Raw genomic sequence first — 24,833 nt, 5'->3', positions numbered from 1 at the left:
TGAAAAGGAAAACTTGCCTATAGTTAGCCTTGAACACTTCTTGGAGATTCGGCCCCTTCCGGAGGCTTCACAAAGATTTTAATAATAAGAGGGCAGGGGAGGGAAGTATCACAGAAACTAGAAGTTAGGCTCTTGGCCTTCCTTGGACCTGTTTTAACAGTGGCCCAGAAAGGCAGAATCTTCTAGAGCAGTGGTCCCCAACCTTTTTGGCACCAGGGACTGGTGCTCCTATGAGAATCTAATGCCGATTGATCTGAGGTGGAGCTGAGGCAGTGATGCTAGCGCTGGGGAGTGGCTGCAAATACAGATGAAACTTCACTCGCTCACCTGCCGCTCACCTTCTGTGCGGCCCAGGGGTTGGGGACCCCTCTTCTAGGGGTTGGAAAGTATTATTGGGTTAGCATCTGGGTGCCCCGGCTTCCAAACAGTCTCCCTGGAATTTCTGATGGCGCAGGGTTGGTGAGTGAGCCAGCAGAGCCTCTGAGACCTGAGAGCTCAAGATCTTGAGGAGGTGAGCACAGGGTCTACCAGTGTCAAGGCCCTGAATTGGGCATGTTTTGGGAGATTGCCTGCATGGTGTGTCTGCAGCGAAGGGCGAGGGCTCCTGGAGGTGCTGGTGTTCACTGCCTCACAGAGAGGCTGGCTTTGACCCTGAGTGATTGGAGCCCCAAAAGGGTCCTGCACAGAGAAGCGAGGTGGTCAGGTTTATTGAGTGATTCATTGATTGATTTTTAACTTGTATAATGGGACTTTGAATCATACACAAAAACAGAGTACAAAAAATAGTCACCCCATGTACTTTACCTGGTGCCACTGCACACTCTGTTGTTTATCTTGCTGGAATATTTTAACTGAAAACCCAGTGTTAGTACTTCAGTATGTATCTAACAGATGTAATTGTCACACCCCATGGAGCTGACAATGATTCTGGAGTCCCTTGTCACACTTGGTTCATGGGCGACTTTCTGCATTCATCTCAAAAATGCCTTTTTGTGGTTGGTGCTGGGTCAGCACCCAGTTAGTTCAAATGTGGCGTTTCACTGATATTTTTCAGCTTCTGAGTCTGAGAGAGGGTCTCCCACTTCTGATGGTGTTTGTCGAGGGTACTTTGTCCAGTAGACTTTCCCATTTGGATGTGGCAGCCCCAGGGGTCTCTACCTTGTTCCATGGTCCCCAGTCCTTTTGAGAAGGACTGTCGGGCTCAGTTCCCACCTGGGTGGGCATTGGGGTGTCGGCTGCATGTTAACTTGCTCACTAACTTGTCACTGAGCTTTGGCTTCTCCTGATGGTTGTTGCTGAAGTCTTCCATCATTCATCCAGGGTATACAGCCATGACTACTTGGGCCAACTTTGGCTCTTGGGTTTTTAGCTGACCTTTCTCAGAGGTTCAGTTCACAGAGGAAAAGCAGGCAAGATGGTCTCAGTTCATTTAAGGCCAGGCCCAGGACTTCATGTCTGGTGGCTGCTGTGTGGAGGACAAACTGAAAGGGGTAGGGGTGAAGCAGGGGGTGCGGTCAGGACCCTGATGCACCTTCGGGGTGAGAGCCTTCTCAGAGGGTCAACAGGATTAGTGATGGGGGGGAGGGGGAGGGGTGGGGAGAGTTGGGGCTTTGTGATGAGGTTGCATTACTGAGATGAAGCTGAGTGAGGGTGTAGTGGGTTGGGGTTGGAGAGATCAGGATTGTGCTGTTGACATCTCCACAGAGATACACAAGAGGCTGTTCCTGTCTCTGCAGAAAGCTCTGATTGTGATCAGCAGTATAGAGAAGGTGCCTGAGGCCAAGAGGCTGGCTGAGGTCACCAGGGAGATAAAGGACAGGAGAAAACCAGTCCTGGGTCCCCAGGCATCAGGTGAAGAGGGGAGGATCTTGTAGTGTACGGCCAGATGCCCCGCCTCACCAGCCTGTTGCCCCGCAGCAGCCCATCACGGACCCACCATGTGGGCAGGCACCAACTCAGGCTCTGTGTTTGCCTACGCCCTGGAGGTGCCAGCGGCAGCAGCAGGCAGTGAGAAGTGGCCCGAGCGGGTAGTGGAGGCTGTGCTGGGCAAGGAGGTGCAGCTGATGCATCGTGCGCCTGTGGTGGCCATCGCTGTGTTGGATGGGCATGGCCGGCCACTGCCTGAGCCCTTTGAGGCCTCGCGGGACCTGGCGCAGGCACCCGACATGCAGGGTGGCCACGCAGTGCTCATTGCATCTGAGGAGCAGTTCAAGGTAAGCCACTGCAGAGAACCCCTCCAGGCTACTGCTTCTTAGACATCATTGGACCCCCTAGAACCCTTGCCCTATTTCTCCCCTCTGCCTGCTGAGACCCCCAAGATACCTCCCAGCTAGCAGAGATGTCCCTGAAGAACCCTGATGACCCTTCAGCTTGCTGCGTTCCTGCAGGACCCTCCTACTTCACCAGGACCCCTTGACTGCTCCCTGGGCTCTGGCAGAAAGTCATGGTTTGAGGGGATACCAGCCATTTAACCATTATAACCCAGTGACTGGTTTTGCCAGATTCTCCCACGAGGGGCCTTGGGAGGATTCTGGGAGCAGTATGAAGCTAGGCAGAGGTGGTAGTGTGGCCAGGGGCACAAGCTTGAGCAGCACGCTGAGCTCCGGGTGGAGGCTGGCACTGGCATCTGGGAAGAAGGGGCCTTGGGGGTGTGCCAAGGGCCAGGCTCTGCTCATTGGCCACCTGCCCGCTGCTAGGTGTTCACACTACCCAAGGTGAGCGCCAAGACCAAGTTCAAGCTAACAGCCCACGAGGGCTGTCGTGTGCGCAAGGTGGCATTGGCCACATTTACCAGCGTGGCCTGTGAGGACTATGCAGAGACCTGCCTGGCCTGCCTCACCAACCTGGGTGATGTGCATGTCTTCTCGGTGCCTGGCCTGAGGCCCCAGGTGCATTACCCCTGTATCCGGAAGGAGGACATCAGCGGCATCGCCTCCTGTGTCTTCACGCGCCATGGCCAGGGTGAGGCGAAGGCTTCCTGGGGCAAGGGACCCGAGCAGGTCCAGAATTGCCAGGCAGTGTCGGCAAAAAGGGTGATCCAGGTTGGGGGGCACACCACTGGCCATGGTGGGGTAGGGCCTGCCAGCACATGCAGGGCAGAGACCAAGTGAGGGGCTGTGCTTGGAGTCACATCTCCTAACTGCACTCTGCTCATTCTCTCCCACCCCACCCAGGTTTTTACCTAATTTCCCCATCGGAGTTTGAACGTTTCTCCCTAAGTGCCCGGAACATCACAGAGCCACTCTGCTCTCTGGACATCAGCTGGCCCCATGATGCTGCCCGTGCCAGGTGTATGGAGTGGGTAGCCCCTAGCCCAGAAGGCCTGTGGCCAAGGCTGGTCTCATCTCCACCCCCAGATTCTGCATGGAGCAAGGGTGGCCCTCCCTGGTGTCAGCCCTCTGGTTCCAGGGCTTGGGAATGGGAGGTCAGGGATTTGGCCCTTCAGCCTTGAGGTGCCTGCCTGTGACCCCCATCACGGCCCTGTCTCTGCAGCTACAGGCTCCAAGAGTCACCCAAGCTGAACCAGGCTAATGGGACCCCAGGTGTTGTCCTGACCCCACAGAGCCGTGATGGCAGCCCCAATCCTGTTCACAGCAAGGGAACTGGTGAGGAACTGGGTGTGAAATAGGAGTAATGGGACACTGATCAGTTCAGACTTCAGTGAGGACTTGTAGGAGGTAGCAGCTGAGCCAAGGCTGGAAGCTTGGGGAGGGGCATGTCAGGCAGGAGAGGGGTAGGAGTCTATTGTTGCCATGTCCCACCATGGGCTGGGTTTGAGACTGGGTCCCCAAGTTCAGAGGATGCCTAGGGTCCCTGGCAGAGGTCTGAATACTTTCTCCCTGCAGACACCGCAGAGCCACCTGAGGCCACGCTCTCACCTATGTCCATTGACTCGGCCACCAGTGCTGATACCACACTAGACATGACAGGGGACGTCACGGTGGAGGATGTGAAGGATTTCCTGGGGTGAGGTGGGCGGGCAGGATCCACGGGAGGGGCTGTCCCCACTCACCAGCCTCCCTTCCCCACCTCAGCTAACCTAATATTTGAGCTGGGTATGCAGGACCAAGGAGGGGGCCAGACCCCAGACCCTGATCACTACTCCCTCCTCCCAGCTCTTCAGAGGAATCTGAGAATCTGAAGAACCTGGCAGAAGATGAGGCTCGAGCCTGCGCCATTCTGATTAAATGAGGTGCTGCATGTGTGGGGGACCTTGTGTCTACCTGGTCTTTACCTTTCAGCCTTAACCCCTGTGGGCCCTCTTGCCCTAGTCTTGAACCTGAAACCCTAACAGGCCCCTGTGATGGCAATACTCCCCAAGGCCCACAGACATGATTTTCATAGTTCTGTATTTAAAAAAATAAGGCTACCTATCAGCCCCCAGATGTCACGGGTGGTATTTGGAACAAGGCCAGACTAAAACAGCTTGAGTTTCAGGGTATGGTTTGGCCATTTCAGCAGCTGAAATCACCCAGGCACATAAAATTGGGCCCTCCCAGGTGAACCTCAAGACGGGCCTGGCCCCTACTCCCAGTCTTGGTGTGTCCTCCTGCCCAGCTCTGGGTTCCTTAGGTCTGCCCAACCTATTTGTTACCTAGTATCCACACCCACACAGCTGGGCACTTTACCTCCACTTTCTCTTCATCTCTTGCTTGGGACACCCCTGGCCTCAGTGGGCCAGATGTGGTCTTTGCTCAGACTTGGCCAGCCCTTTTGCCTGTCCTGGAGAGGCTGAATGGTGGTACTTGTGTGGCCAGGCCACCTGCCACTTTTGGTCTCCCTAGCTTTCAGCTGCCCCTTCTCTTCTTATACTAGGAAGGCCCAAACTACCTGGCCACCACCTGCCCTGCTCAGAGCTGGGATCCAAGACCCTTGGTTCCTGCCCGGCCCTTCGCATAGGCCTATATCTGCTAACCTTCAGGCTCCAGTGGCACCTGCCCACCCTGACCCCCAGGGCAGCCCCAGGGTGTAGCCCTGGAACTTGGCCCAGAGTCTCCAGGCTAGATTTGAACTAGATCCTCCACAGGCAGTTGGTTACCCTGGAGGCCAGATACCACAGGGGAGGACAGTTGGGGCTGGCAGCCCATGCCACCTCCCATTCCACATACCATCCTTCCCCTAATTCCTTTGCAAAGAATATTTTTCTAATGCCTGGACTGCATAGTGCCAGGCTGGACACTCATTTCGAAAACTATTTTGGTACTCGCTCTTTGGCCAGCAACTCTCTTCCCCCAGTCCAAGTACACAGGTTATGTGTACATGAGTACGTGGCGGGGTGGGGGGGTGTGATTGGGAGCTCCCTGGGCATCCAGGACTGGGGACTAGTCAGGTGTGTGTGTCGGGGGGTAGATTGGGGGGGTGGTCACTATGGGTTTTTCTGTCAATCGATTGTATCTTTGGGATTTTTCTGTTGTTTTGTTAAATTTAGTGTTGTTTTAATATTAAAAGTACTGATTTTTAATATTGAAAATAAAAGCATTTAATATCTCAAAAGGATAACCACATCTGCTTTATCCCTGGCAGGGGAAGAGGGGTGTTACATGTGAGCTCATACCAAGAGTCTAATTTTCCAGACCTCTGTGGGCACCAGTCAGGGTTACCCCCATTGGTACTGCTTGGGCTGTGCTGCTGGGGACCGTGGCACTGGAGGGTGACTGGGGCAGGGGCTGCCACCTGTATACAGCCTCTGCTGGCAGGTGGTGGATGGACAGAGGCCTTTCCTCTCCCTCACCCAGAGCTTGAGTTTTCGACTGGGACAGTGCAGGCTGATAATGGTCGCCCTAGGCCAGGGCCTTGCGGAAGGTGCTCCAGGCATGGAAACATCGGGTGAAGGCATGCTGCTCGTTACCCTTACGGACAAGGCGCAGGCGGCGGGGATGCTCGTGCTCTTTGGCTCGCATGTGCTGGATGTATACCTGGTGAGCAGGAAGTGTGTGAGCCTCAGGCCTTTCAGATTACTAGGGGCAGCCTCGGCCCTCCCCTCTACACAGCTCACCTGGCAGGCCTTCAGACTCAGCTTGATCTCCACCTGGCTTGTCTGGGTCCCTACCCACATATAGACCTGTGGGGACGGCAGGGGAGGTGGTCTCATGAGGGACTCAAGAACTCCCCTGTCTTCTGGCCTCAGAATTCCCATTTGCAAATGGGTGGGCTCCTTGAATGGGTAGGGTCAGTGGGGGTCTCACCTCTTGGCCATTGTCTAACAACATGATGTCATCATCTGCCAGGTCATCTTGGCAAAAGTCAGAGCATTTTTCCGTCACTGCAAAGTAGCCCTTCTCGTTGGAGCACCTGGGGGTTAGGGGTCAGGGAGAGGCTAAAGTCATAAGCAGTAGTGCCGGGACTCGGGCAGAAGCTGGGACAGGGGTCTGCGCCCGGCCTCACCGGAAGAGCCGAGTGTGCTTCATGTATTCGGCATCATCGTCGTAAGGCTTCTGTGCCCCGATGCCCACCCAGAAAAAGTTCTCAGGCTCCTCACCTTCATTGATGACCTGTGGGAAAAAGATTGGTCCAGCCCAGGGCCCCTGTCTGCCCTTGCTCAGTTACCTGCCCACAGCCCACCGTGGTCACCTGCTTGCTGTAGGAGGTATCAAACATGGTGTTCAGTATATCCTCTGCCAGCTTGGCCTCATCAGGGTCTGATGCCCGGCCCACCCATGCGTACACGATGCCCTGGTTGTCCTCACTCTCAAAGGGAACCTGGGGAGTACGCAGCGGGGTCAGGTCAGGTCAAGCCTACAACCCCCGACCCAGACCCATAGTCCTGGTCACATCCATGATGCTACCTTGAGGATGAAGCAGAACTCGGAGTTGAGGAGGCTGGAGTCGGTGTTGATCTGGATGCACCTGGGGGAGAGGAGTGTCAGCAAGGAATCAGGGTAGCTCAGTGACCTCACCTGCCCACCTGTGCTCCTCCCCTAGCCAGGCACCGAGTGCAGAGGGCGCTGCCATTGGTTCGAATCTGGTAGAGGCTTGGCTGCAGGGTGCCCTGGGCCACCTTCCTCTTGCCCCGGTGGATGACGAATTTTCTCTTGAAATGGGACAGGAACTTGGGGTTCTCTTGCTGCTGCGTCATTCGCACCACCTGTGGGTATGGAAGTGTTTTGAGTAGCACCCCATCCAAAGGCTTTGGGGGTATGGTTCTGAGCAAGATGCGGGGGAGGAGAGCGTGGCAGGCGCACCTCTAGCTTGCCCGGGAAGAGGCTCTCGAACTTCTTTTGCAGGCTGAAGGTGAAGGTGAGCCAGCCCATGTTGGAGGCTTCACGGCCCTGCCAGAAGTACACGATGCATTGGAAGTCCTCCTCGGGCTGTTTCTCCTCCGCTTCGGTGGCTGCCTCTTCACCTTCTTTGCCCTCAGCCCCAGCCTTTTCCTCCTCTTTCTCTTTCTTCTCTTCTTCCTCGTATTCCACAGGGACCCAGTATCTACAGGGTCAGAGGGCAGTAAGCAGGGGCCCCCCAAGCACCAGGGTAGGGGCCTGCCAAAGGAGGTGTGCTGAGACGGCACCTGCAGAGGAAGACGTAGCAGTCCTGTGTGTAGAAGTGGCCAAACTCTTCCTCAGGCAGCCGCGCGAACTTCTTACCCTCGAGCACGAAGCCCTCCATGCCATCCAGGTCCTCATTCCACTCCTCCATCAGCTGCTCGGCCTGCATGTGAAGGTTTCTGGTGGGCTGGGGCTGGCCCCTCCTCAGTGACAAGGGACACAGAGCTCCTCCCAGGACAGGCCCCAAGGCTGTCAGCTCAGGCCAACTACTCCCAGCCTCGCCCTGTCCCAGGCCTCGCCCCCACCTCAGCTAGCGCCATGGGCGGCTGCCGGGGCAGGAACAGCGCAGTGAGGTCAGCTTTCATCTGATCTTTCTTCTCGGCATCGCGCTTCACCTTCCCGGTGAGTCCTGAGCCCTGCAGCACGGCTTCTGCATTGCGCGTGTAGTCCACTGTCAACACGTCATCCCAATTTTTGAACTTGGCTTTGAACACCTGCCAAGGGGGTGAAAACAGGAGCTGGAGTGGGGGTCTGCCCGGTTAAGGTTGGGGTAGGAGGTCAGAATGCAGGCACATCCCTGTGAGGGCAGGAACTAGGAACCAGAGCAGGAAGAGCGAATTACAGAAAGGTCAGGGCCTAGGCATCAGTGTGAAAGCGGTGGGCTTGGGCCCAGCTCTGTAGGGTGGTAGCAGATCCACAGAGTCAGGGCTTGAACCAGTCCGCAAGATCAGGGGCATGGCCTGCGCAGCTGGGCTGGACTGCACACCTGTGCCTCAGTGCCCTCAAGGCTGCGGCTGACCGTGGCGTGGCGTGGCCGGTGTAGCATCCCGCACAGCTCCTGGCCCAACTTGAGGGCTGCAGCACGCACCAGGCGCGGCGACTTGCGCCCAAGCCAGATGAACACATCAGACCAACAGTCCAGGATGTACACGCATCGCGTGTCCAGTAGGCTCTGCAGCTGCGGAGCCAAAGGAAAGAGGTCAACTGGTGCCAGGCCTTCGGTGAGGGAGCCCAGCCTCCTCCCCTCACTTCCTGTGTGTCTCACCAGCCGCATCCCCGGCATCAGTTCCACCTTGGGTCGCGTCTTATGTTCCACAGACAGCTTGTAGTTGATCTGTGGCAGCTCCAGGTAACCCAGACCCAGGCCCACCTGGCAGGAGAAAGGTGAACGTAACAAGGGCAAGATCTGGAGACAAAAGCCCCAGCCACAACAGCCCCTAGTTTGGAGCCTCGCCCAGCCTTGCTGTGTACAGTCAGGTCCACTGCCTCTTCCTCTCTGAGCTTTAGTTTCCTCCTCCTCCCCAAGGTCATTTTAAGGATATCCTATCAGTAGGCGGCTTTTAAATGGTGCTTTCCTGCCTATCCTCCCCCAGTGCTGTCATTTCTAATTCTCTAACTTGTCCTTTTTTTCCTGCTCACAATCCTCCATGGTTTATTGTCACCTACAGAATTAAGGCCAGCTTCTCAAGCCTGGCACCCTGGCACTCTGGCCTCCACCTCCAGCCCCACCTTCCAGGAACCACACACCCTAAACACTGTTCTCATGGCTTGACTCAGAGCAAACCTCCAGACCTTTACTCAGGCTATTCCCTGTCCAGAAGGTGGCACCCTCTCCACACCAAAGTCCAGATGGAGACCACAGTCACCACAGTGGTGCACGGCCCACTCTCCCAACTTGACCACTGGTAAAGTCAGGCCAGCCCTGCACTAAAACTCACCTTATATAGCTTAGGCTGGGGTGGCCAGAAATCATCAGGCACATGCTTCTTGATCTCGGAGGGCTCACCACCCAGTGCCCCCCAGAACTCTGGGGGCTCTTGGCCTTGCACCAGCAATGTGATCTCTGCCTTCCCTTTCCGCTCGTTTTTGTTAATTTTTTCTGCAAAGAGCCTAAGCGAAGGTGCAAAGTCCTCAGTAAGGCCCATACCCCTTCTCAGGTGACAATTTTTCTTTACACAAAACCCTGTTTGAGCAGGGTGTAGTCTTTGTACCTGGCCTTGGTAGTGCCACTCAGTGTGGCCTGGGTCCCCCGCCACACGTAGATGTCCAGCCCTTGGTCCAGCAGGAAAACAAACCTGGACAGAAAGGGCAGGAGGGGCTGTGATGGGTATAGACAATGACTGCCCCCAGGCCCCAACCACACCCCTGGGGTTTTACCCCCTTGCTGGTTGGTCCTGCTAAGCTTTGTGGGACAGGAGTTAAAAGGGCTGCTGGAAGGCCGCTTCTTCTAGAGCCCACATCTGCCCCTCACTGGTGGGGAGGAGGTTCAGGGTCAAGCACCCCCACCTCACATCATGAGGACTCACCTCGGGTCCAGAGAGGCCCCCTTGAGTGGCACAGGCTCCAGTTTGATGTTCTTTTTCCCATACACGCGGTACATCCTGGGGGCCGGAGCAAAAGTGGCTTGGAGGGGGCGCTAAGGGACCAATTTACCTCTTAATACCCTTCCCTCAATCCTTCCCAGCTGATTCCAGGTCAGTGTCACTCACCCGCACACCCCCTCACCTGGTGACATAGTGTGTGTCCTCCACAGTGTAGAAGCCACTGGCTGTTCCACCCTCGATGTAGGCGATGTCGTTGTCAAACACCTGTGTGAGAGTGCAGTCCATCACTGAGCTGCCCCTGTTCCCCTTGTGTACAGGTGCCTCAGGTGCTACAAACCCATGATAAAGTTAAAAAGGAAGAATAAGATCTATCTATAAATAGACACGTATTGGAGTGTTAAGATAGACAAAAATAGTAATGTGTTCACTCTTGTGCCAGTTTGGATATACACAGCATGTTCAGATATGCGCAAATCATGGTACAGAAGCAAGCAGGTTTATGGAGGGCAAAGTTGGGTCAATCAGTAAAATCTAATGTGTATGGCCTTGTCTACACGTAACCAGCTGGCAGGTGGACCAGCTCAGCTCACTAACCCTGCTCACTGGACTCAGTCTCAATCTTAGCCCTGCCTCCTTGGTGCTCAGCTTGTGGCCCTGCCCACTAACTGCTACTGGTCCCAGATTCCCATCTCTCTTCAGGTATCCACTGATCTTTGGCCTCGTCTGCCTCCCCTGACCTCACCCTATTTGTCCCTGCCCTCTCTGCTTTAAGTCCCAACCCAAAAATCTTTGGTCTTAGTTTCCTGCCCCCTCCCATTAACCAAACCCACCATCCTTGCCCGGTCCCTCCAATCCCACCCCTGCAATCCTACCCCTCCTGAAGGCCCCTCCAGCCCACTGGTACCTGCAAGAACTCCTCGCTCTCATCTCCCATCTCTTCCCGCACAGTGCGGCACTCCGCACCCAGGTAGTTGCGCAGGTTCACCGCGTGGATAGCAGAGCAAGCCTTCTTGTCGAGTGTGGCCTCCCCACCGATCCAGTAGTAGATCTCCCAGTTCAGAGAGCCGCTGTCATCCAGAAAGGTCTGGAAGACAACCATGTCAGACCTCACCGGACAGTCCTGGCTTCCCAGCTCACGCCAGAGAGGCTGCTCTGATGGGCAGAGGTTCCTTAGCCCCAGGACAGGTGCACCGCCCACACTTCTGCCTGGGCCATGTCTACCTGGCCTTATTGGCAAAACCTTACCCCCCTACCTTGCCTCAGTGAACAAAATTGTGAGATTGGGGATTCTGCGTTATCTAAGATGAGGTCACTGGGGGTTCATGTAGCTCCTAACGGTGTGCCTGACTCTCACCTTGAGCACGATGTAGCAGTCAGCTTCATAGAACTTGCCATGTAAGGCTTCCTCCACCAGCACAGGCACAAAGTTCTCGATCTGCCAAATGGTCAGGCCAGGCAGTTGGCCCACATCCTCTGTGAAGAACTCTGAGTAGTCGAGGCGAGGCTTCTCCAGGCCCTGGTCCCAGCGCCGCACCTTGCCCCCGGGGGCTCGGGTGTCAGTACTCTCCTGGAGTCACAGTAACAATGCATGGGTTGACTCTGTGACTCAGGTTGGTCTCTCTACTTACCACCCACCTCGGGGCCTTTGCCCAGGGCCCCCTCCCTCTCTTGACCTGTCTCACAGTCTGTCTTGAGCAGAGCCTAGGGCTACCTGTCCTGTCCCAATCACTGGCCTAACTTACCTCCTGCTTTTTATTCTTCTCCTGGGCCACGTCTGACATGCCCTTCAGCACCTGCTTGGCTTGGTCATCCTGGGCTGAGTCTTTGCGCCTCCGTAGCCGCATCTTCCGAGCCAGGGGGTCCTTGGGCCCACCCCCTGCTTAGGGGAGGGGCAAACAGCAGAGCTCTAGCTGGGCCTGCCCCCTGGGGTATCCAGCAAACCAGGAGCCAACCCCATCCACCAGGGTCTAAAGAGCAGTGTCTCACCCAGCTTATGGATGGATTAAGTAAAGCATCAGAAAAGAACCCCCAACTCTCAGGCCAGACTGTCCCCTGCTTACCAGCTGCTGCCGCAGCCACTGTGGCAGGAGAGGCACCTGCCAGCTGTAGCTGGTTCTGCAGTGAGAAGTCAATGTTGTACCACTCGGCAGTGCGGTCAGCAGGCTTGGGAGGCATGACCAGGCTGGGGTTCTCCCGCACATCCAGGACCTGTTTCATGGGTTGAGCAGAGGTGGTGCTGAGCCTGAGTCTTACCTCCTAGCCACACCAAACCCAGTTTCTTGCTCTTTGCAGGCCTGAGAGGTCCAGGGCTGGGGTCAGGGGTCTGGGTTCTCATCCCAACTCTGTGGCTGCCCATTGTGAGCTTTAGTTTTTCCTTCTGTGAAATGTGACCCTGTGGGCTGGCTGTGGGACTTAAATGATGCTGTCTAGCATATGGATACAGGGATGTGGCTTACTTTCTTCCCAAAAGCACCCTAGCATTGGCCACCCCTCCAGGAGGCCTCTGCTGGATTCCCTTCACTCTAGTAACACTTTTGAACTTGGTCTTTCCTGAAGCTCTGTCTGTACCTCTGCCCTCGCCACCAACTCCAACCTCAAACCCCACCCAACTTTCAGCGCTGGCCAGGGCTTGCCCTGACCTCTATCTCCGTCAGGAAGTGGATGGCCTCTGGGAGGGTCACCAGGCGGTTTTTGTTCAGGACGAGTTTCCTCAGCTTTGTGCACCTGTGAAGACAGAGCCAGGGCCTCAGGGAGGTAAAAGCGGGGCAGGGAAGCTTCCAGTCCTGGGAGAAGGGAGACAAGTAGGGCCAGGGGACTGAGCTGCCCACCTAGTTAAGAAACCAGTGGGCTTTAACATGTGGAAAGGGAGGGAACGTTGGAGCACAGGGAACTGGAGTCTCCTCACAGCTAAGTGACTGGGAAGTTCTTTTTTGACTTTGATGGAGCACGACTTTCCCAAGTGGACTTCTGCAGATTAAGGGCCCCTGGATACAAACAAGAGGACACCAAAAAACATGTTCTGTCCTCAAATTACTCTGGAAGCTGCTGGGGGCAGCAGTTCTCTATTCTCTGCCTGAAGAATTTCTGAGAGCCAGGAGACCACACTAGTGGACATTGTGGCCTCCAGAAGGGCATGGAAGCAGCATTGTGTCTGCAACTCACACAGCAACGCCTCTGGCCTTGTCCCTATCGGTGTCCTCCCAACGAGTGCTCTGGGGAACCCAGATTTGGGTTGCTGGCACAGGACTATGGGGTCTTTATTCGTGAAGCCAAATTAACCTATCTATTTTGTATGATGCACAAAGACCACAAGGTGGGTTCCCGCTGATTCTGGGGTTTTCAATGCTGTGATCCCCCTGCCCCACTTGCCCAGCCTTGCCCCAACACCTGCAGAGGCTTTCAGGAATCAGCTCCAGGTTATTGTTGGCAGCCATGAACTCCTCCAAGCAGGCCAGCTTGCCAATGCCTGAGGGCAGCCCATCAAAGTCCAGTTTGTTAGAGTTCAGGTATAGCTTCTTCAGCTTGGTCAGCTTGCAAATGGCCGACTGGAGGGGAAGCAGGCAGGGGCAGGAGTTAGGGGTAGCAGCCAGGGTGGCACAGCATCCTTCCCGTACTCCTCCCCAGGCCGGGACGCACAGGCAGTGAGGTGAGCTGATTGCGGGACAGGTTCAAGGTCTCCACATGCACCCACTGGTCGATGCACAGGGATAGCTCCGTGATCTGGTTGCTGCTGAGGTTCAGGCGGCGCAGGCTGTGGAGGGTGTACAGGCACTCAGGAACCCGTGTCAGGTCGTTGCAGGAAAGGTCCACATCTAGGGCACAGGGTGGGGCACATCAGCCAGGGCCCACACAGCCAGCAACCAGTCCTAGTTTGAACCCCAGCTCTACCACCTCGAGGCTCTGTGAATTTCAGCAACTGACTTAACCTCTTAGAGCCTCCATTGCTCCATTTGGAGAAACTTCCTTGTACCAGTGGGTCTAAATATGAAGTCGGTGCTCATAACTTGGTGTTACTACTAGTCATCATAATGACGGGGATGATTATATAACCATATCCTTCCCTTCTGGGAGGTGGTCAGAGAAGTGAGGTTCAATCCCTTCCTCCATAGGGACCTGAGGGGACCAGAGCCCAAGGGGTCACCAAGGGGACTGCCAACCTGCAAGGTTGCTCAGGCCCTCCAGGCTGGTGGGGAGGTTGCCCTGGGTGCGCTGGGTGTTCCTCAGGTGCAGGGTCTGCAAGGCTGTCAGAGCTGGGAGCTGCCTGCAGGGAGACGCAGGTGGTCAGGCCAGGCACAGGGCCAAAAGCATGGGGCCGAGAGAGTCTGAGGGGACAAGGCCAAACAGGCTGTGCGGTGGAGTGGAAGGGACAGGGGATTGAGATGGGGCCTGGCCGCGGGGCACAGCCCACACCGAACCCAAAGTGGGAAGGGCCAGGGTCACTGGGGAGCTGAGGGACCAGGCCAGATTCTCCAGGGGTGAGTTCTGGAAGGGTGTGGCCTGAGCGGTGCCAACCGGAGCTGTGCATGTAACAGTGGGTTCCCGTTGAGCACGAGTGTCTGTAGGTGCACCAGGCGGCGCATCTGTGGAGGCAAGCTTTCCAGGCAGTTCTCGCTGAGGTCCAGGTACAGCAGGTCAGTGAGGTTGATGAAGAGTTGGTTGGGAATGGTGTCGATGCTGTGGGCAGGAGGGACAGAGAGAGGGAGTGAGGCAGGCAGGGGCTGCCCAGTCAGTGCCACATGCCCACCTCCAGGACCTGCCTGCTCCCCACTGTGTTGTGGCCCTGCCCAGTTCCCCTACCCGGCCTGACAGGCACCTGTTGTGACTGAGGTTCAACACCAGCATGTTCTTGGCATTCTCCAGCTCCCGCGGGCACTCTGTCAGCTGGTTGTAGCTCAAGTCCTGAGTAGGAGGGGTGAGACAAGGTCAGGGGTGTCAGCATTGGTCCTACCTTGCCAGTCCTCTGCCAGGCTGGGGGATCAGCCAGGGCACTGAGGGGAGTAGATGAGAGGGTTTCAGGGCCAAAGGAAGACAGCAGGGCCCTGGGAAGAAGGGTGCCTAAGTTAAAGATCTGAGTAACCTTGGGCAAGGCACTGCTTACTCTAAGCCCCTGTTTCTCTGTATGTAAAATAGGATAACAATGGCCCCAGGGACCATCAGAGTGGGTGGGTAACCACTGACCAGGACTGAGAGATCATCCAGCTTGAAGATGTCATCAGGGACTCCAGAATTCTTCAGGCTGTTGGCTCGAGCCACGATGGCCTGGGGATAAACCATGGGAGTCTATGACTCCTGGCTTCTTCCTCCAGGAGAAGCAGAGAGTTGAGGGAGAAACACCTCCTCAGGAAGTTTACTGGAGGCCAGGCCTGAATGCTCTTCCACCTTGGTCTTTACTCATAGTCCCTCTACTTGGCAAGCTCTTCCTAGCCTCCCTGTGAGCTCCTATTCACACCTCAAAGCCCAGCTCAAATGTGCCCTAGAGCCCAGCACAAGGTCCTCAGGGAAACTCATCTCAATTCCAGAGGGCAAGATAGGGGTGTAGGTCTGAGTCACGGGCTTCTAGAGCAGAGGGAGAAGGCTGGCCCAAAGAGAAATCAGATACGGGCTGAGCAAGTCTGTTTTCTCTCCCCTTAGGGCTGAAACCTTCTCATACTACAGACCTGTAGAAAGTTTAAGGGGGAGAGAGAACAGGCCAGGGAATAGTGCCATGATGGCAAGTAACAGCAGGGCACAGGGAGGCTGCTGCCTCTCCTTTGGCCCTTATGTCTGTGTGGTGCCATGCTGCTTCACAGCGGTCTCCCACTGAACCCCACCCCCCTCCCTCCTGCCCAAAGAGTGGACTAGTCCAAGGTCATACACCCAGGAAGTGGCAGAGGTGATGTGAATTCAGGCAGCCTGTATCCAGAGGCTGTGCCCTTAACATCTCAGGGCTCCACCCGTGGATGGAAATGACCTTTGCCAAGGCCTAGAGGGTCTGGCCAGGAGCCTGATGGTCTGGAGTGTCAGAGGCTCCGTAAAGAGCAGAAGGATGAGCAAGCCACCCCGACCACCTCCGCTCCTGGCTAAACCCACCTTAACCCAGCTCTACCACTGCCTGGCTGTGTAACCTCTGGCAAGTGACTTGCCTCTGTGGCCAAGTGTCCTCAGCTGTGAACATGGTAGAAGTCAGAATTATAAGAAAAAAACCCACATAAAATAGTTGGGTTTTAGCCACTAACAGTTGTTATTGTAGTTGTTAAAAAAAAAAGGTGAGACTCTGGATTTCTTACTTTGTTTCCCCCATAGGTTACTTAACACAGGGCATTATTATATCCTCAAGCTTCCCTTAGGAACAAGCCTTTGAGTCCGACACAGGGATGGGCAGAGGTGCTAGCCCAGCTTGGGATCTGGCCCTGGCCTCATATCTCTGGCTGGACTCCAGTCCCCAACTCCAAGTTTGGTGGCCTCCAGCAGCACTCACCCGAAGTGATGGCAGGCTCGACAGCTCTCCATGAAGTGTGGTCAGGTTGTTGTGGCTCACAGACAAGTGCTCCTGGGCCGAGAGAAGAGAGTAGAGGCTCAGTGGAGTAAGCAGGGTGTCTATATAGAGTCCCCATCTGCCACCACAATCTTGCACCATCCAAGGTGGCCCTCAACAAGAGTGGCCCAGTCCACCTCTGCAGTCTCTCTCTCTCACAGACCTGGCCTTCTTGTATACCTCACAGGATAGGGTGCTCTCTCTGTCTCTGCCAGCTCTGCTCATGGCTATCAACATCTTCTATGTCATCTGCCTTCTGCACAGGCTCTGCCCCACCCGACCTAGCCCCATCCACAGAGACCCACCCTGTCTGCTGAAGCCCCTTACCAGCTTCTGTAGGGAGGCCAACTCCTCCGGCAGGTATTTTTTTCAGCCATCGCAGACTTGTCATGGCTTTAACATTCTCAGGGAAGTAGCCTCCCTGTGGAGTATGTCATGGTGAGGCTGGTCTGGGAGAGGAATGTCCCTGCTATACCACCCTCTATGGCTCCAGCTGCCCATGTAAGCCTTTGGGGGAGCAACAGAGCCAACTCTCTCACCAGCTGTGTGACCCTGGACAAGTCACTTTGCCACTCTGTGCCTCAAGTTCCTCATCCATAAAATAGGGCTAATAAAAGCTCCCTCATGACAAAAGTATTGTGAGGACCAACTGATTATCAGGATGGCTGCTGGCCTAAATCTGTCTTGCTGGATTCTGAGCCCCAGGAGGGTCAGGATGAAACTGGCTTGTTTCAGGTGCTACCCCAGCGTCCAGCTGTGTGGTTAGCTTGGCTCAAATGCCTTCGCCCAGATTTCCAGGACCTGCTTAGGTCACCTGGGATGGGGGTACTCCCTGAGCCTCTGTTCCATCTGTGCCCCCACCGTTCCATCAATATACAAGCCATCTGTGGCAAGGTCCAAACTTCCAGTGCAAGGCCCTAGCTCCCCACCCTTCACAGGTACTGTCTCATTCATTCGTTTATCCATTCATTTCCCACATTTGAATGCCCACCTCAGTACCTTCCAGCCCTTGTGGCAGGGAGCCTGGGGTAGCACGTACGTGCCTTCAGTGCCCTTGGCTCATGTCCCCTCCCTTCCCCCTGAAGCCACATTCCCCACCAGTGACTCAGACTCCCAGTCTGGGAGAATACTTGGAGATACCAGGTGAGGATGGTTGGGAAGGAGGCTGAGAAAATGATGTAGTCACTTGTGCATGGCGTCAAACGTGTGTGCACCTGTGGGTAAATGCAGGCAGAACCTGTCTGCCTCCACAGCCCTGGTCTAACCCCTGACCATAGCCAAAGCCTGGTCTCCCAGACTCTGTAGACTCAGGCTGACACTAAACTGACTCCAGTCTGCATCTGCCCACTCACCCACCCTGAAGCCTGGGCTGACCCTCTTAGTACCAGGCCAACTCTCACCTTCACTCCTGCCTTGCCTCCTCTGGTCACTTCACTGCTCACCTCATCCTTGACTCTAGAACCACCTCACTCACCAACTGGCTGGAAGGCTGGGCTCAGGCTCTATATGGCCCTGGTCTATAAGTCCAGCAGCCGCTCAGACCACCGCCACCCAGGGCTTTGCACTCCTCACACGCTCTCCATACCAACTAATCCATGCTTCCAAGAGGACTACTTTTAAGCTCCTACACTGGATGAGAAGACAGAGGCTCTGAGAGGGGAAGTGACTTGCCCAAGACCACACAGGATGGCGGGGGCAGGGCAGTGGCAGTGATGAGCTATAGACCCGCCCCAAGACAGCCGGCAGCGCGGTAGTGAGTCAGGGCCTGGCTTGGGCGTGTGACCTCAGTGGGTCGGGGAAGGGGGGCTGCGGGGACAGCAGCAGTACTCAACGACTCCCGCCCTACTCTCCGGTCGGGGCGGGGCCAAGACACCAAGACAAGGGGTGGGGGCTCCGGGCCCACGCCCTGGTGTGACTTCGAGCCCACACGTCCGCGCCGGCCCGGTCTTCCCATGCGGGCACTGAGCGGAGGCCTTGGGAATTCGTTCGAGGCGGGGGACTCGAGGCCCGGGAGAGCCCCACCCGACCCCGTTTGCAGTCCCGGGTGGCACTGGGCCCGGAGGCGGGCGGGCCAGGAAGCGGAGACCGGCACAGGCCGGAGCGGAAGAAACAGCCTGGAGGAGAGCCCGGCCCACCGCCAGGTCAGCTCACCTTGAAGTCGTTGCCACTGAGATCCACGCCGCGCACGAACGGCAGCACCCCGGTGGCCTCCATGGCGCCGTTCTCGCTGCCGGGCCGGGCCAAGCGCGGGCGGCGGGGGGGCGGCCGGGAGAGCCACGGGCTGGGCCATTGCCGACCCCGCCCCTTTAACCCGCCCCCGCCCGGGCCCGGCGCGAAGGCGGAGTCCCGGCCGCGCCACTCCAGCCTGGGCGTCTCCAGACACATTGCGGGGAGCACTGGCACTCTCCCTTGGGGGCATTAGGCTTCTCCGGACCTCAGTTTCCCCGTCTGTTCAAGGACTGGAGGGGACTCGAGGAGTCCGGGCGTCCCGTGTGCTCGCGCAGGAGACTTCATAACCTACAAGCTAAGTCCCTGACTCCCAGAGCAGGGGGTTTGTCACAGGCTCTGCAACACCTGTCTCCTGCACTGCAGTAGCTGAAGTTGGCCGTGGCCGGAAAGAGATCCTGGACCCAGGCCCGGGAGCGCAGCGGCCCAGGGAGTTTCTATCCGCCAGCCAGGCCCTGCGTGGCTACCATTGGTAGTAGGAGCCTACGCCCTTGGGTCCTAAAGCTCTGGGCAATCCTAGGCCTGCTCCTGGCCTGTTTCCTCATCTGTGGAAGCTTCCTAAGGTTGTTGCCAGAAACAAGTGAACAAACGCAGGTGTAGCTCATGGCATACAGCAGTCGCTCAATAAATGGCGTTATGATTTTCAATTGGAGTCACCACCCCCTGTCCATTTATCTGCTTCTCGCCCTCCCTGGCCGGCACATAGTAGGCCCCCAATAAATAAATGCCGAATGAACAACAAGTTATATGCACAACCAATCATTCACAGGGGTGGAGGATGTCTGGTGTTCCTATTTCACAGGAGAGAAAACTGAGGCCCTGGTCAAGAAGTGGCCCACACAAGGTCACACAGAGCAGGAGGCAAGGGTAGGCCCCTGAGTCACGCTGTGTGCCCAATGGGCCAACAGATATTAACGAGGCCACCAAGACACTCTCGCAGAGGCAATCAAAAGGGTCAGACCTTCAGGCCTCTGGGCCAGCTACCGCCTGTCTACCCAGCCCCTGGAAAGAACGCGGGCCCCGATAGCTTTCTGCACAATAGAGGCTCACATACATAAGAAGCGCACACACTTTACGATGGGCTCCAGGTGTCGGCTCATTCCGCAAACTGCCACTACATAACTGGACTACGGGATGGGAACTCATTCCTGCGCCTTTAAATTCGGGGTGCGTCGAAAAGTCCCGCCCCGAGGGAGCGCGCAACCTGGTTAGGGGGCGTGGCCTGGCCACTATTGGCTAAACCACGAAGTATTTTGGAACAAGGGCGCGGGCCTTGAGCGCTTCGATTGGAGGTAAGCCCTCGTCGTCTGCGTGCGTTCCGGGCCTCAGCGTTCGGTTCTCAGGTCTTTCACATTCCATTCCCGAGCGGGTGCGGGTCGGCGCGCTGAACCCGCGACGCGGGTACGTCCGGAGCGCGGTAGGGCGGCCCTCATCACCTAGGCCCCGGCATTGAGGGTGCCCCCGACGCAAGTCGGGGGCGTGGCCTCCGCCAGAGCTCGCGGTCTGGGCCAGGGAGGGAGGGAATGGCTTTGGGCCCCCAGGCCGGAGTTCGAATTCCGCCTTGGGTACTTCAGTGAGTTTCTCAGGGCCTCGGTTCCTTCTCCTGTGAACAGGGCCTTCACAGTCTCTTAGGGGCTGCTGTGCGGCCCGCTCAGCCCGGCCCTAGGTTTGTTGTAGGAGAAGAAGGACAGGCGACATCCCAGGGGTCCTTGGGGCCCGAATGCACAGAGTCGGGTTATTTTTAACCATGCACACCCTTTCTCCCTGCCTGGAGTTGGAGTGCTCCGGGTTGGGGCCAGCGTGATCCCCCTAGGGGTTGGGCTGAATCCCTAGTTAAGACAGGTGGGGGTTGTTGAAAGCGCTTTAGTTTGCACTCTGTATTGCTGGTCCTAGCGGAGGAGGCCGGTGACGGTTCTGATAATCTATGAGGGAACAAACTGGCTGCTGGGCTGCCTTTGACCAATCCAGGCCCAAGTGCCTATTTTTAGTTTGGGCAAATGGGGGGCGGGGGTTGGGGCTGAGTCCTTAAGTGCTTCAGGCTTCAGCTGTTCCAGGAATCTGGACATCTGGCACTCACAGCCTGGCAGAGAGGGCTGAAGTCCTTGGTGCCCCAGCTGGCTCTGAGCTCAGGGTCATCTGCTTAGGCGCTTTCAGTGAGACACTTATGCCTAGTCCCCTGAGCTTGCTCCCTTGATCACACACCCCCTCAGCTCTCACGGCTTGAGGGCAAGAGTCCCTCTAGAACTTGAGGCTGGGGCTTGGCGCATGGGGTCCTGGGAGAGTGTCTCTTCCTCTACTTCCCAAGTGCTGGGCCCCACCCATCCTCACTGTTCTGGGCTCCTCACTTTTAACCCTTTCTCCTTGCTGCCTGTGCCACTTTACAGGAGCTTCAGGCCCTCAGTTTACCTTCTCTGTTACTTGGGCTCCCCACAGCTGAGGACAGCTCCCACATACACACCATTGTCCCAAGTGGCCTAGAGAGGCCCCTGTCCACAGGCATTGGGCCAGTGCTCTGTTTGGAGTCTTTGTGTTTAGAGTTACCTTGCCAGCTGTCTTGACAGTGGGGCCTTTGGCATTAACTGGCATTTACCTATTGACATCCTCCATCCCCCATCTATCTTGTCCCACCCCCGGCAGCCTGGGCCATCTCACTGTCCTTTGACTTGATAGCTATGCTTCTGGGGGCTACCCTGTTGAGATTTGGGGGTAACTGGCCATACTGAGGTCCCCTAAAGGTCTGAGAGGCCCTTTAGGGCGGGCTCTCTAGGACCTCAAGTTGTGGTTTTCGCCAGACCTTGTTTCTTCTTGCTGTGCCTAGCCCTGATTAAGAGCCAAGGCGAGTCAGCCTCTAGAGCTTGATCATAAGGCTGGGGAACTGAGAGGACTCCAGGGATAGACGAGAGTCTAGAGGCTTTACAGTTGTGGGTCCAAGTATCCACTATTCAGCAGCCTGTTTCTAAAATTGGGGTGATGATGAAATCTCCCTTTTGGGTCTTTGGTGATGTCAGGAGTCCTGGAGGGTAGGGCTGGGGAGATTGGCCCCCCTCTCTGACCTGCTGCAGGGCCTTTCTGTGTGAGCCATCCTGTCCAGGGGATAGGTAGGTTATTTGCAGGTTTAGGGAAAGGGGCTCAGGCAGTTCCCTATCTCCTCAGCAGAAACCCTTCGAGTGGTCCCTTTCTCTTGAAACTTTCAGGAATCCCCCACATGGGCTTGACTCGCAACCCCAGCATGATAGCAGCCAGAGTGCCTACCCACCCCTGCCCCATTGCTAGCCTGCCTGCCCCACACTTTGTTCCCTGCACCCTGACTCTCTTATAGGCAGACAGACATGGCAGAGTTTTCCCAGAAACGGAAGAAGCGGCATGACGACGACATGCTGGGCAGTGCTGTGGACTTCCTCCTGGCCAATGCCCGCCTGGTACTGGGCATGGGCGGGGCTGCCGTGCTGGGTATTGCCACCCTGGCTGTGAAGAGGGTAAGGCCACGCTGGACCAGTTACACCTGGGGCTCCCAGAGGAGGATGACAGGGCTGAAGCCTACAATGGGGTCATGGGTCATGGGGTGAGGAACCTGGTTTGCTTTGCCCCAGGGCTTTGCCATGGTTCCCCAGGCTTTGGATGTTCTGATATGTCACTCTGCCTGCAGCTCATTGATAAGGCCACCGGCCCTCAGGACGAAGATGACACTAAGGGGGATACCACATCCCTGGAGGACAGTTGGAAAGAACTGAGCCTGCTCAAGGCCACGCCACGCCTACAGTCCCAGTCCCCACCTGCTGCCCTCAGCCAGCCTGTGCTGCTCCCAGCCCCCTTGCCCTCTGCCCCAGGTGAATGGCACCCCTTCCCCTCTAACCTGGGTGGGTACCCCTTTGGTGGTCACATTCAGGAAATGTGACCAGGCCCTGCCACTGACTGACCCTGCGACCTATGCAAGTCTCTGCTTCTCCAAGCACATGGGCTCCCTGCATGTTTATGGTGGTGTTTCTCTGCCCTCCTACTTCCTGTGTGGTGCTGAGGCTCCAGCCACTGGAACCTGTGGACTTCAGGGATGGTACTGGAGCAGGGCAGAAGCCATATGACGGGAGGCCTCAGATGGGGGAAACTGCATGAAGCTGTTTTGACCCCAGAATGTTGGGGATTTGGGGCAATGAGAATTTGTCATCAAAATGTTCTTTTTAAGTGAGGACCTGAGCTAAGTACTTTCTCAAGTGGTCATTTTACAGGTGAGGAAAATGAGGGCCAGGGCTGGCACACAGTAATTGGGTAGAGTTCTCTTGGCTCGACACAGGGACTTCTGACATGTTCCCTGGCCCTTTCACTCTGCAGAGGGGCCCACAGATGCCGACCCTCAGCCGTCGTCTCAGCTTAGCCCCCCAGCACCATTGTGCCTGACGTTCCAGGAGAAACTGCTGGTGTTTGAGCGGGACCATGTGACCATCCCATTGTCCCATGTGGCTCTGGCTAAACAGCTGGCCGGAGACATTGCCCTGGAGCTACAGGCCTACTTGAGGAGCAAGTTCCCTGAACTGCCCTTTGGGGCACTTGTGCCTGGGGGGCCGCTCTATGATGGCCTGCAGGCAGGGGCCGCTGACCACGTGCGTCTCCTGGCACCCCTGGTGTTGGAGCCAGGCCTGTGGAGCCTGGTACCAGGCATGGACACTGTGGCTAGGGACCCTCGCTGCTGGGCTGTGCGCAGGACTCAGTTTGAGTTCCACCCCCGGGGAAGCAGCCCTTGGGACCGCTTCCTGGTGGGTGGCTACCTCTCTTCCCGTGTCCTACTGGAACTGTTCCGCAAAGCACTAGCTGCCTCCGTCAATTGGCCAGCTATTGGCACCCTTCTTGGGTGCCTGATCCGGCCCTGTGTAGCTTCAGAGGAGCTGCTGCTGGAGGTGCAGCATGAACACCTGGAGCTCACTGTTGCTGTGCTTCTCACGGTCACTGGTGCCAGTGTTGGAGACCGCCTCCTTTTGGCCTGGCCTCTGGAGGGGCTGGCTGGGAACCTCTGGCTGCAGGATTTGTACCCAGCAGAGGCCGCCAGGCTACAGGCTCTGGATAACCATGATGTTGGGACCCGCCGGCGGCTGCTGTTGCTGCTCTGTAGTGTCTGCCAAGGCCACCCAGCCCTGGGGCGGCTGGGCCGGGGCCACCTGACCCAGGTAGTTCTGCGTCTTGGGGAAGAGGAGGTAGAATGGGCTGAAGAGGCCTTGGGGGAGCGCTTCCTTCAGGCTTTGGAGCTGCTCATCATCAGCCTGGAGCGGGCCAGCTTACCCTGCCATTTCAACCCTGGTGTGAACCTCCTCAATGGCCTGCATGAGGAGGAGATTGATGACATTGGCTATGCACTGTACCTTGGCCTGCAGGCCCCCGAGGGCCTGCTGTAGGTGGGTAGGAAAGGGCAGCCAGCATGTGTTCCGATGCTGGTCAGCCGCACACTCTTCCTTCCAGGGATTTGGAGAGCATTTTTTTTTTTTTCAGGCAGAATAAAAGAGAGTGCATTACCTAAGCCCACAGGATTAGCATGTGTAGAGGTGACAGTTACTGGAACCTTGACCTCAGAGAGCTTGGGTTGCTGTCACCTGAGTGTGGCTAGACTGCCTGTCAGGTGTCCCAGAGTACCAGCCACTCACACACACACCCTCAGCCCTCTGAGCCTAACCCCAGGACCTTGAGCTTGGTCCATCATCACCAGCAGTGAATTCAGTGACAAAACAAGGCCAGCTCCATTTTTCTGTTGAGGTTAGTGCTTTCCTCAGGTGCCAGCTCCCAAGGCTTCTGGCACTAATTGGTAAATACCATGTATTTGCCTATCCCTCAGGGGCTGGAGTCACCTGTTTGTTACCTGCGGAATGCAGCTTTTTGGTTGACCTAAAGGCTAGTGTTTTCCATTGTCTGTGGTCAAGTTTGCTTGTCGAGCTCTCTTCAGCCTGGAGTGGGTGCTCAGCCTGATGTGCTGCCCACCTCATACCTCTGGGGAAGGCCCTTTTCCCCCTAGCCAGGCAATTTTTCAATTTGGGCAGTAGAGGCCCCTAGTAGAGCTCCTTCCCCACTCAGTGGGGAAGAGGAGTTGATCTGTGCTGCCTGCCTGGCCCAGTGTCCTGATAGCTGCTAATTGGCCCGGCTGGAGTAGAGGTGAGACCCTCCTAGAGAGGCCTGGTGTGCAGGCCGACTTCCTCAGTGCCAACATGAACTGTTCTCAGCCAATATCTATTTCCACTGAAGCCTAGCAGAGGTGGAAGAGCTAGGGAGGGGAGGGTCTGCCTTCCCTCTCAGGTGTCCCTCCTAAATTTG

At 56.4% G+C, this 24,833-nt stretch overlaps 3 protein-coding genes across 10 annotated transcripts in view; 2 read left to right on the top strand and 1 right to left on the bottom strand.

The window, feature by feature from the left end:
• The window catches only part of LLGL1 (LLGL1, scribble cell polarity complex component), a 16,815-nt gene extending 11,475 nt beyond the window's left edge, over nt 1–5,340 (top strand). For 2 of the 6 annotated variants that reach the window (XM_025044375.1, XM_025044377.1), the window contains 6 exons: nt 1,918–2,213; nt 2,697–2,961; nt 3,174–3,288; nt 3,493–3,605; nt 3,846–3,966; nt 4,116–5,340. In XM_025044375.1, the coding sequence (XP_024900143.1) occupies nt 1,918–2,213; nt 2,697–2,961; nt 3,174–3,288; nt 3,493–3,605; nt 3,846–3,966; nt 4,116–4,191 (986 nt within the window). In that variant the 3' untranslated portion in view covers nt 4,192–5,340. Of the gene's footprint in view, nt 1–1,917; nt 2,214–2,696; nt 2,962–3,173; nt 3,298–3,492; nt 3,606–3,845; nt 3,972–4,115 lie in introns of all 6 variants that reach the window. The other 4 variants (XM_025044372.1, XM_025044373.1, XM_025044374.1 and 1 more) reach the window with 4 other exon arrangements.
• Nucleotides 5,341–5,454: 114 nt separating this feature from the next.
• FLII (FLII, actin remodeling protein) lies at nt 5,455–18,623 on the bottom strand. Its single transcript, XM_006908440.3, is given in 31 exon segments — nt 5,455–5,915; nt 5,996–6,061; nt 6,186–6,291; nt 6,385–6,491; nt 6,571–6,699; nt 6,786–6,846; nt 6,930–7,084; nt 7,182–7,422; nt 7,505–7,644; nt 7,787–7,975; nt 8,248–8,439; nt 8,527–8,631; nt 9,200–9,371; nt 9,473–9,556; nt 9,788–9,862; nt 9,987–10,069; nt 10,710–10,889; nt 11,160–11,372; nt 11,548–11,681; nt 11,866–12,013; nt 12,445–12,529; nt 13,193–13,350; nt 13,442–13,617; nt 13,963–14,066; nt 14,318–14,479; nt 14,619–14,704; nt 14,984–15,064; nt 16,263–16,334; nt 16,647–16,683; nt 16,685–16,740; nt 18,471–18,623. Coding segments are annotated over 31 exon segments (3,795 nt in total). The 5' UTR covers nt 18,534–18,623; the 3' UTR covers nt 5,455–5,780.
• A 150-nt stretch (nt 18,624–18,773) lies between these two features.
• Nucleotides 18,774–24,827, top strand: MIEF2 (mitochondrial elongation factor 2). 3 transcript variants are annotated; one of them, XM_006908438.3, is made up of 4 exons: nt 18,774–19,837; nt 21,865–22,021; nt 22,192–22,372; nt 22,872–24,827. In XM_006908438.3, the coding sequence occupies exons 2-4, from the start codon at nt 21,875–21,877 to the stop codon at nt 23,924–23,926; spliced, it is 1,383 nt and encodes a 460-aa protein (XP_006908500.1). In that variant the 5' UTR covers nt 18,774–19,837; nt 21,865–21,874; the 3' UTR covers nt 23,927–24,827. The 3 variants fall into 3 exon arrangements, with proteins under 3 accessions (XP_006908500.1, XP_006908501.1, XP_015442200.1); XM_006908439.3 differs by lacking the exon at nt 18,774–19,837 and adding an exon at nt 19,843–19,946; XM_015586714.2 differs by lacking the exon at nt 18,774–19,837 and adding an exon at nt 19,845–19,962.
• Nucleotides 24,828–24,833: the final 6 nt, after the last annotated feature.

This window comes from Pteropus alecto, unplaced genomic scaffold (genome assembly GCF_000325575.1).
Source record: "Pteropus alecto unplaced genomic scaffold, ASM32557v1 scaffold52, whole genome shotgun sequence".
NCBI lineage: Eukaryota > Metazoa > Chordata > Mammalia > Chiroptera > Pteropodidae > Pteropus > Pteropus alecto.
The sequence above is the reverse complement of the archived record's forward strand: the minus strand, read 5'-3'. Positions and strand labels throughout refer to the sequence as shown.

Bases quoted from the DNA above. Each gene is read 5' to 3' on its own strand.
- MIEF2 (XM_006908438.3), top strand. From the start codon at position 21,875: ATGGCAGAGTTTTCCCAGAAACGGAAGAAGCGGCATGACGACGACATG. The intron at 22,022-22,191 runs GTAAGGCCACGC...CTCTGCCTGCAG, and splicing joins CCACCCTGGCTGTGAAGAGG to CTCATTGATAAGGCCACCGG. The intron at 22,373-22,871 runs GTGAATGGCACC...TTCACTCTGCAG, and splicing joins CCCCTTGCCCTCTGCCCCAG to AGGGGCCCACAGATGCCGAC.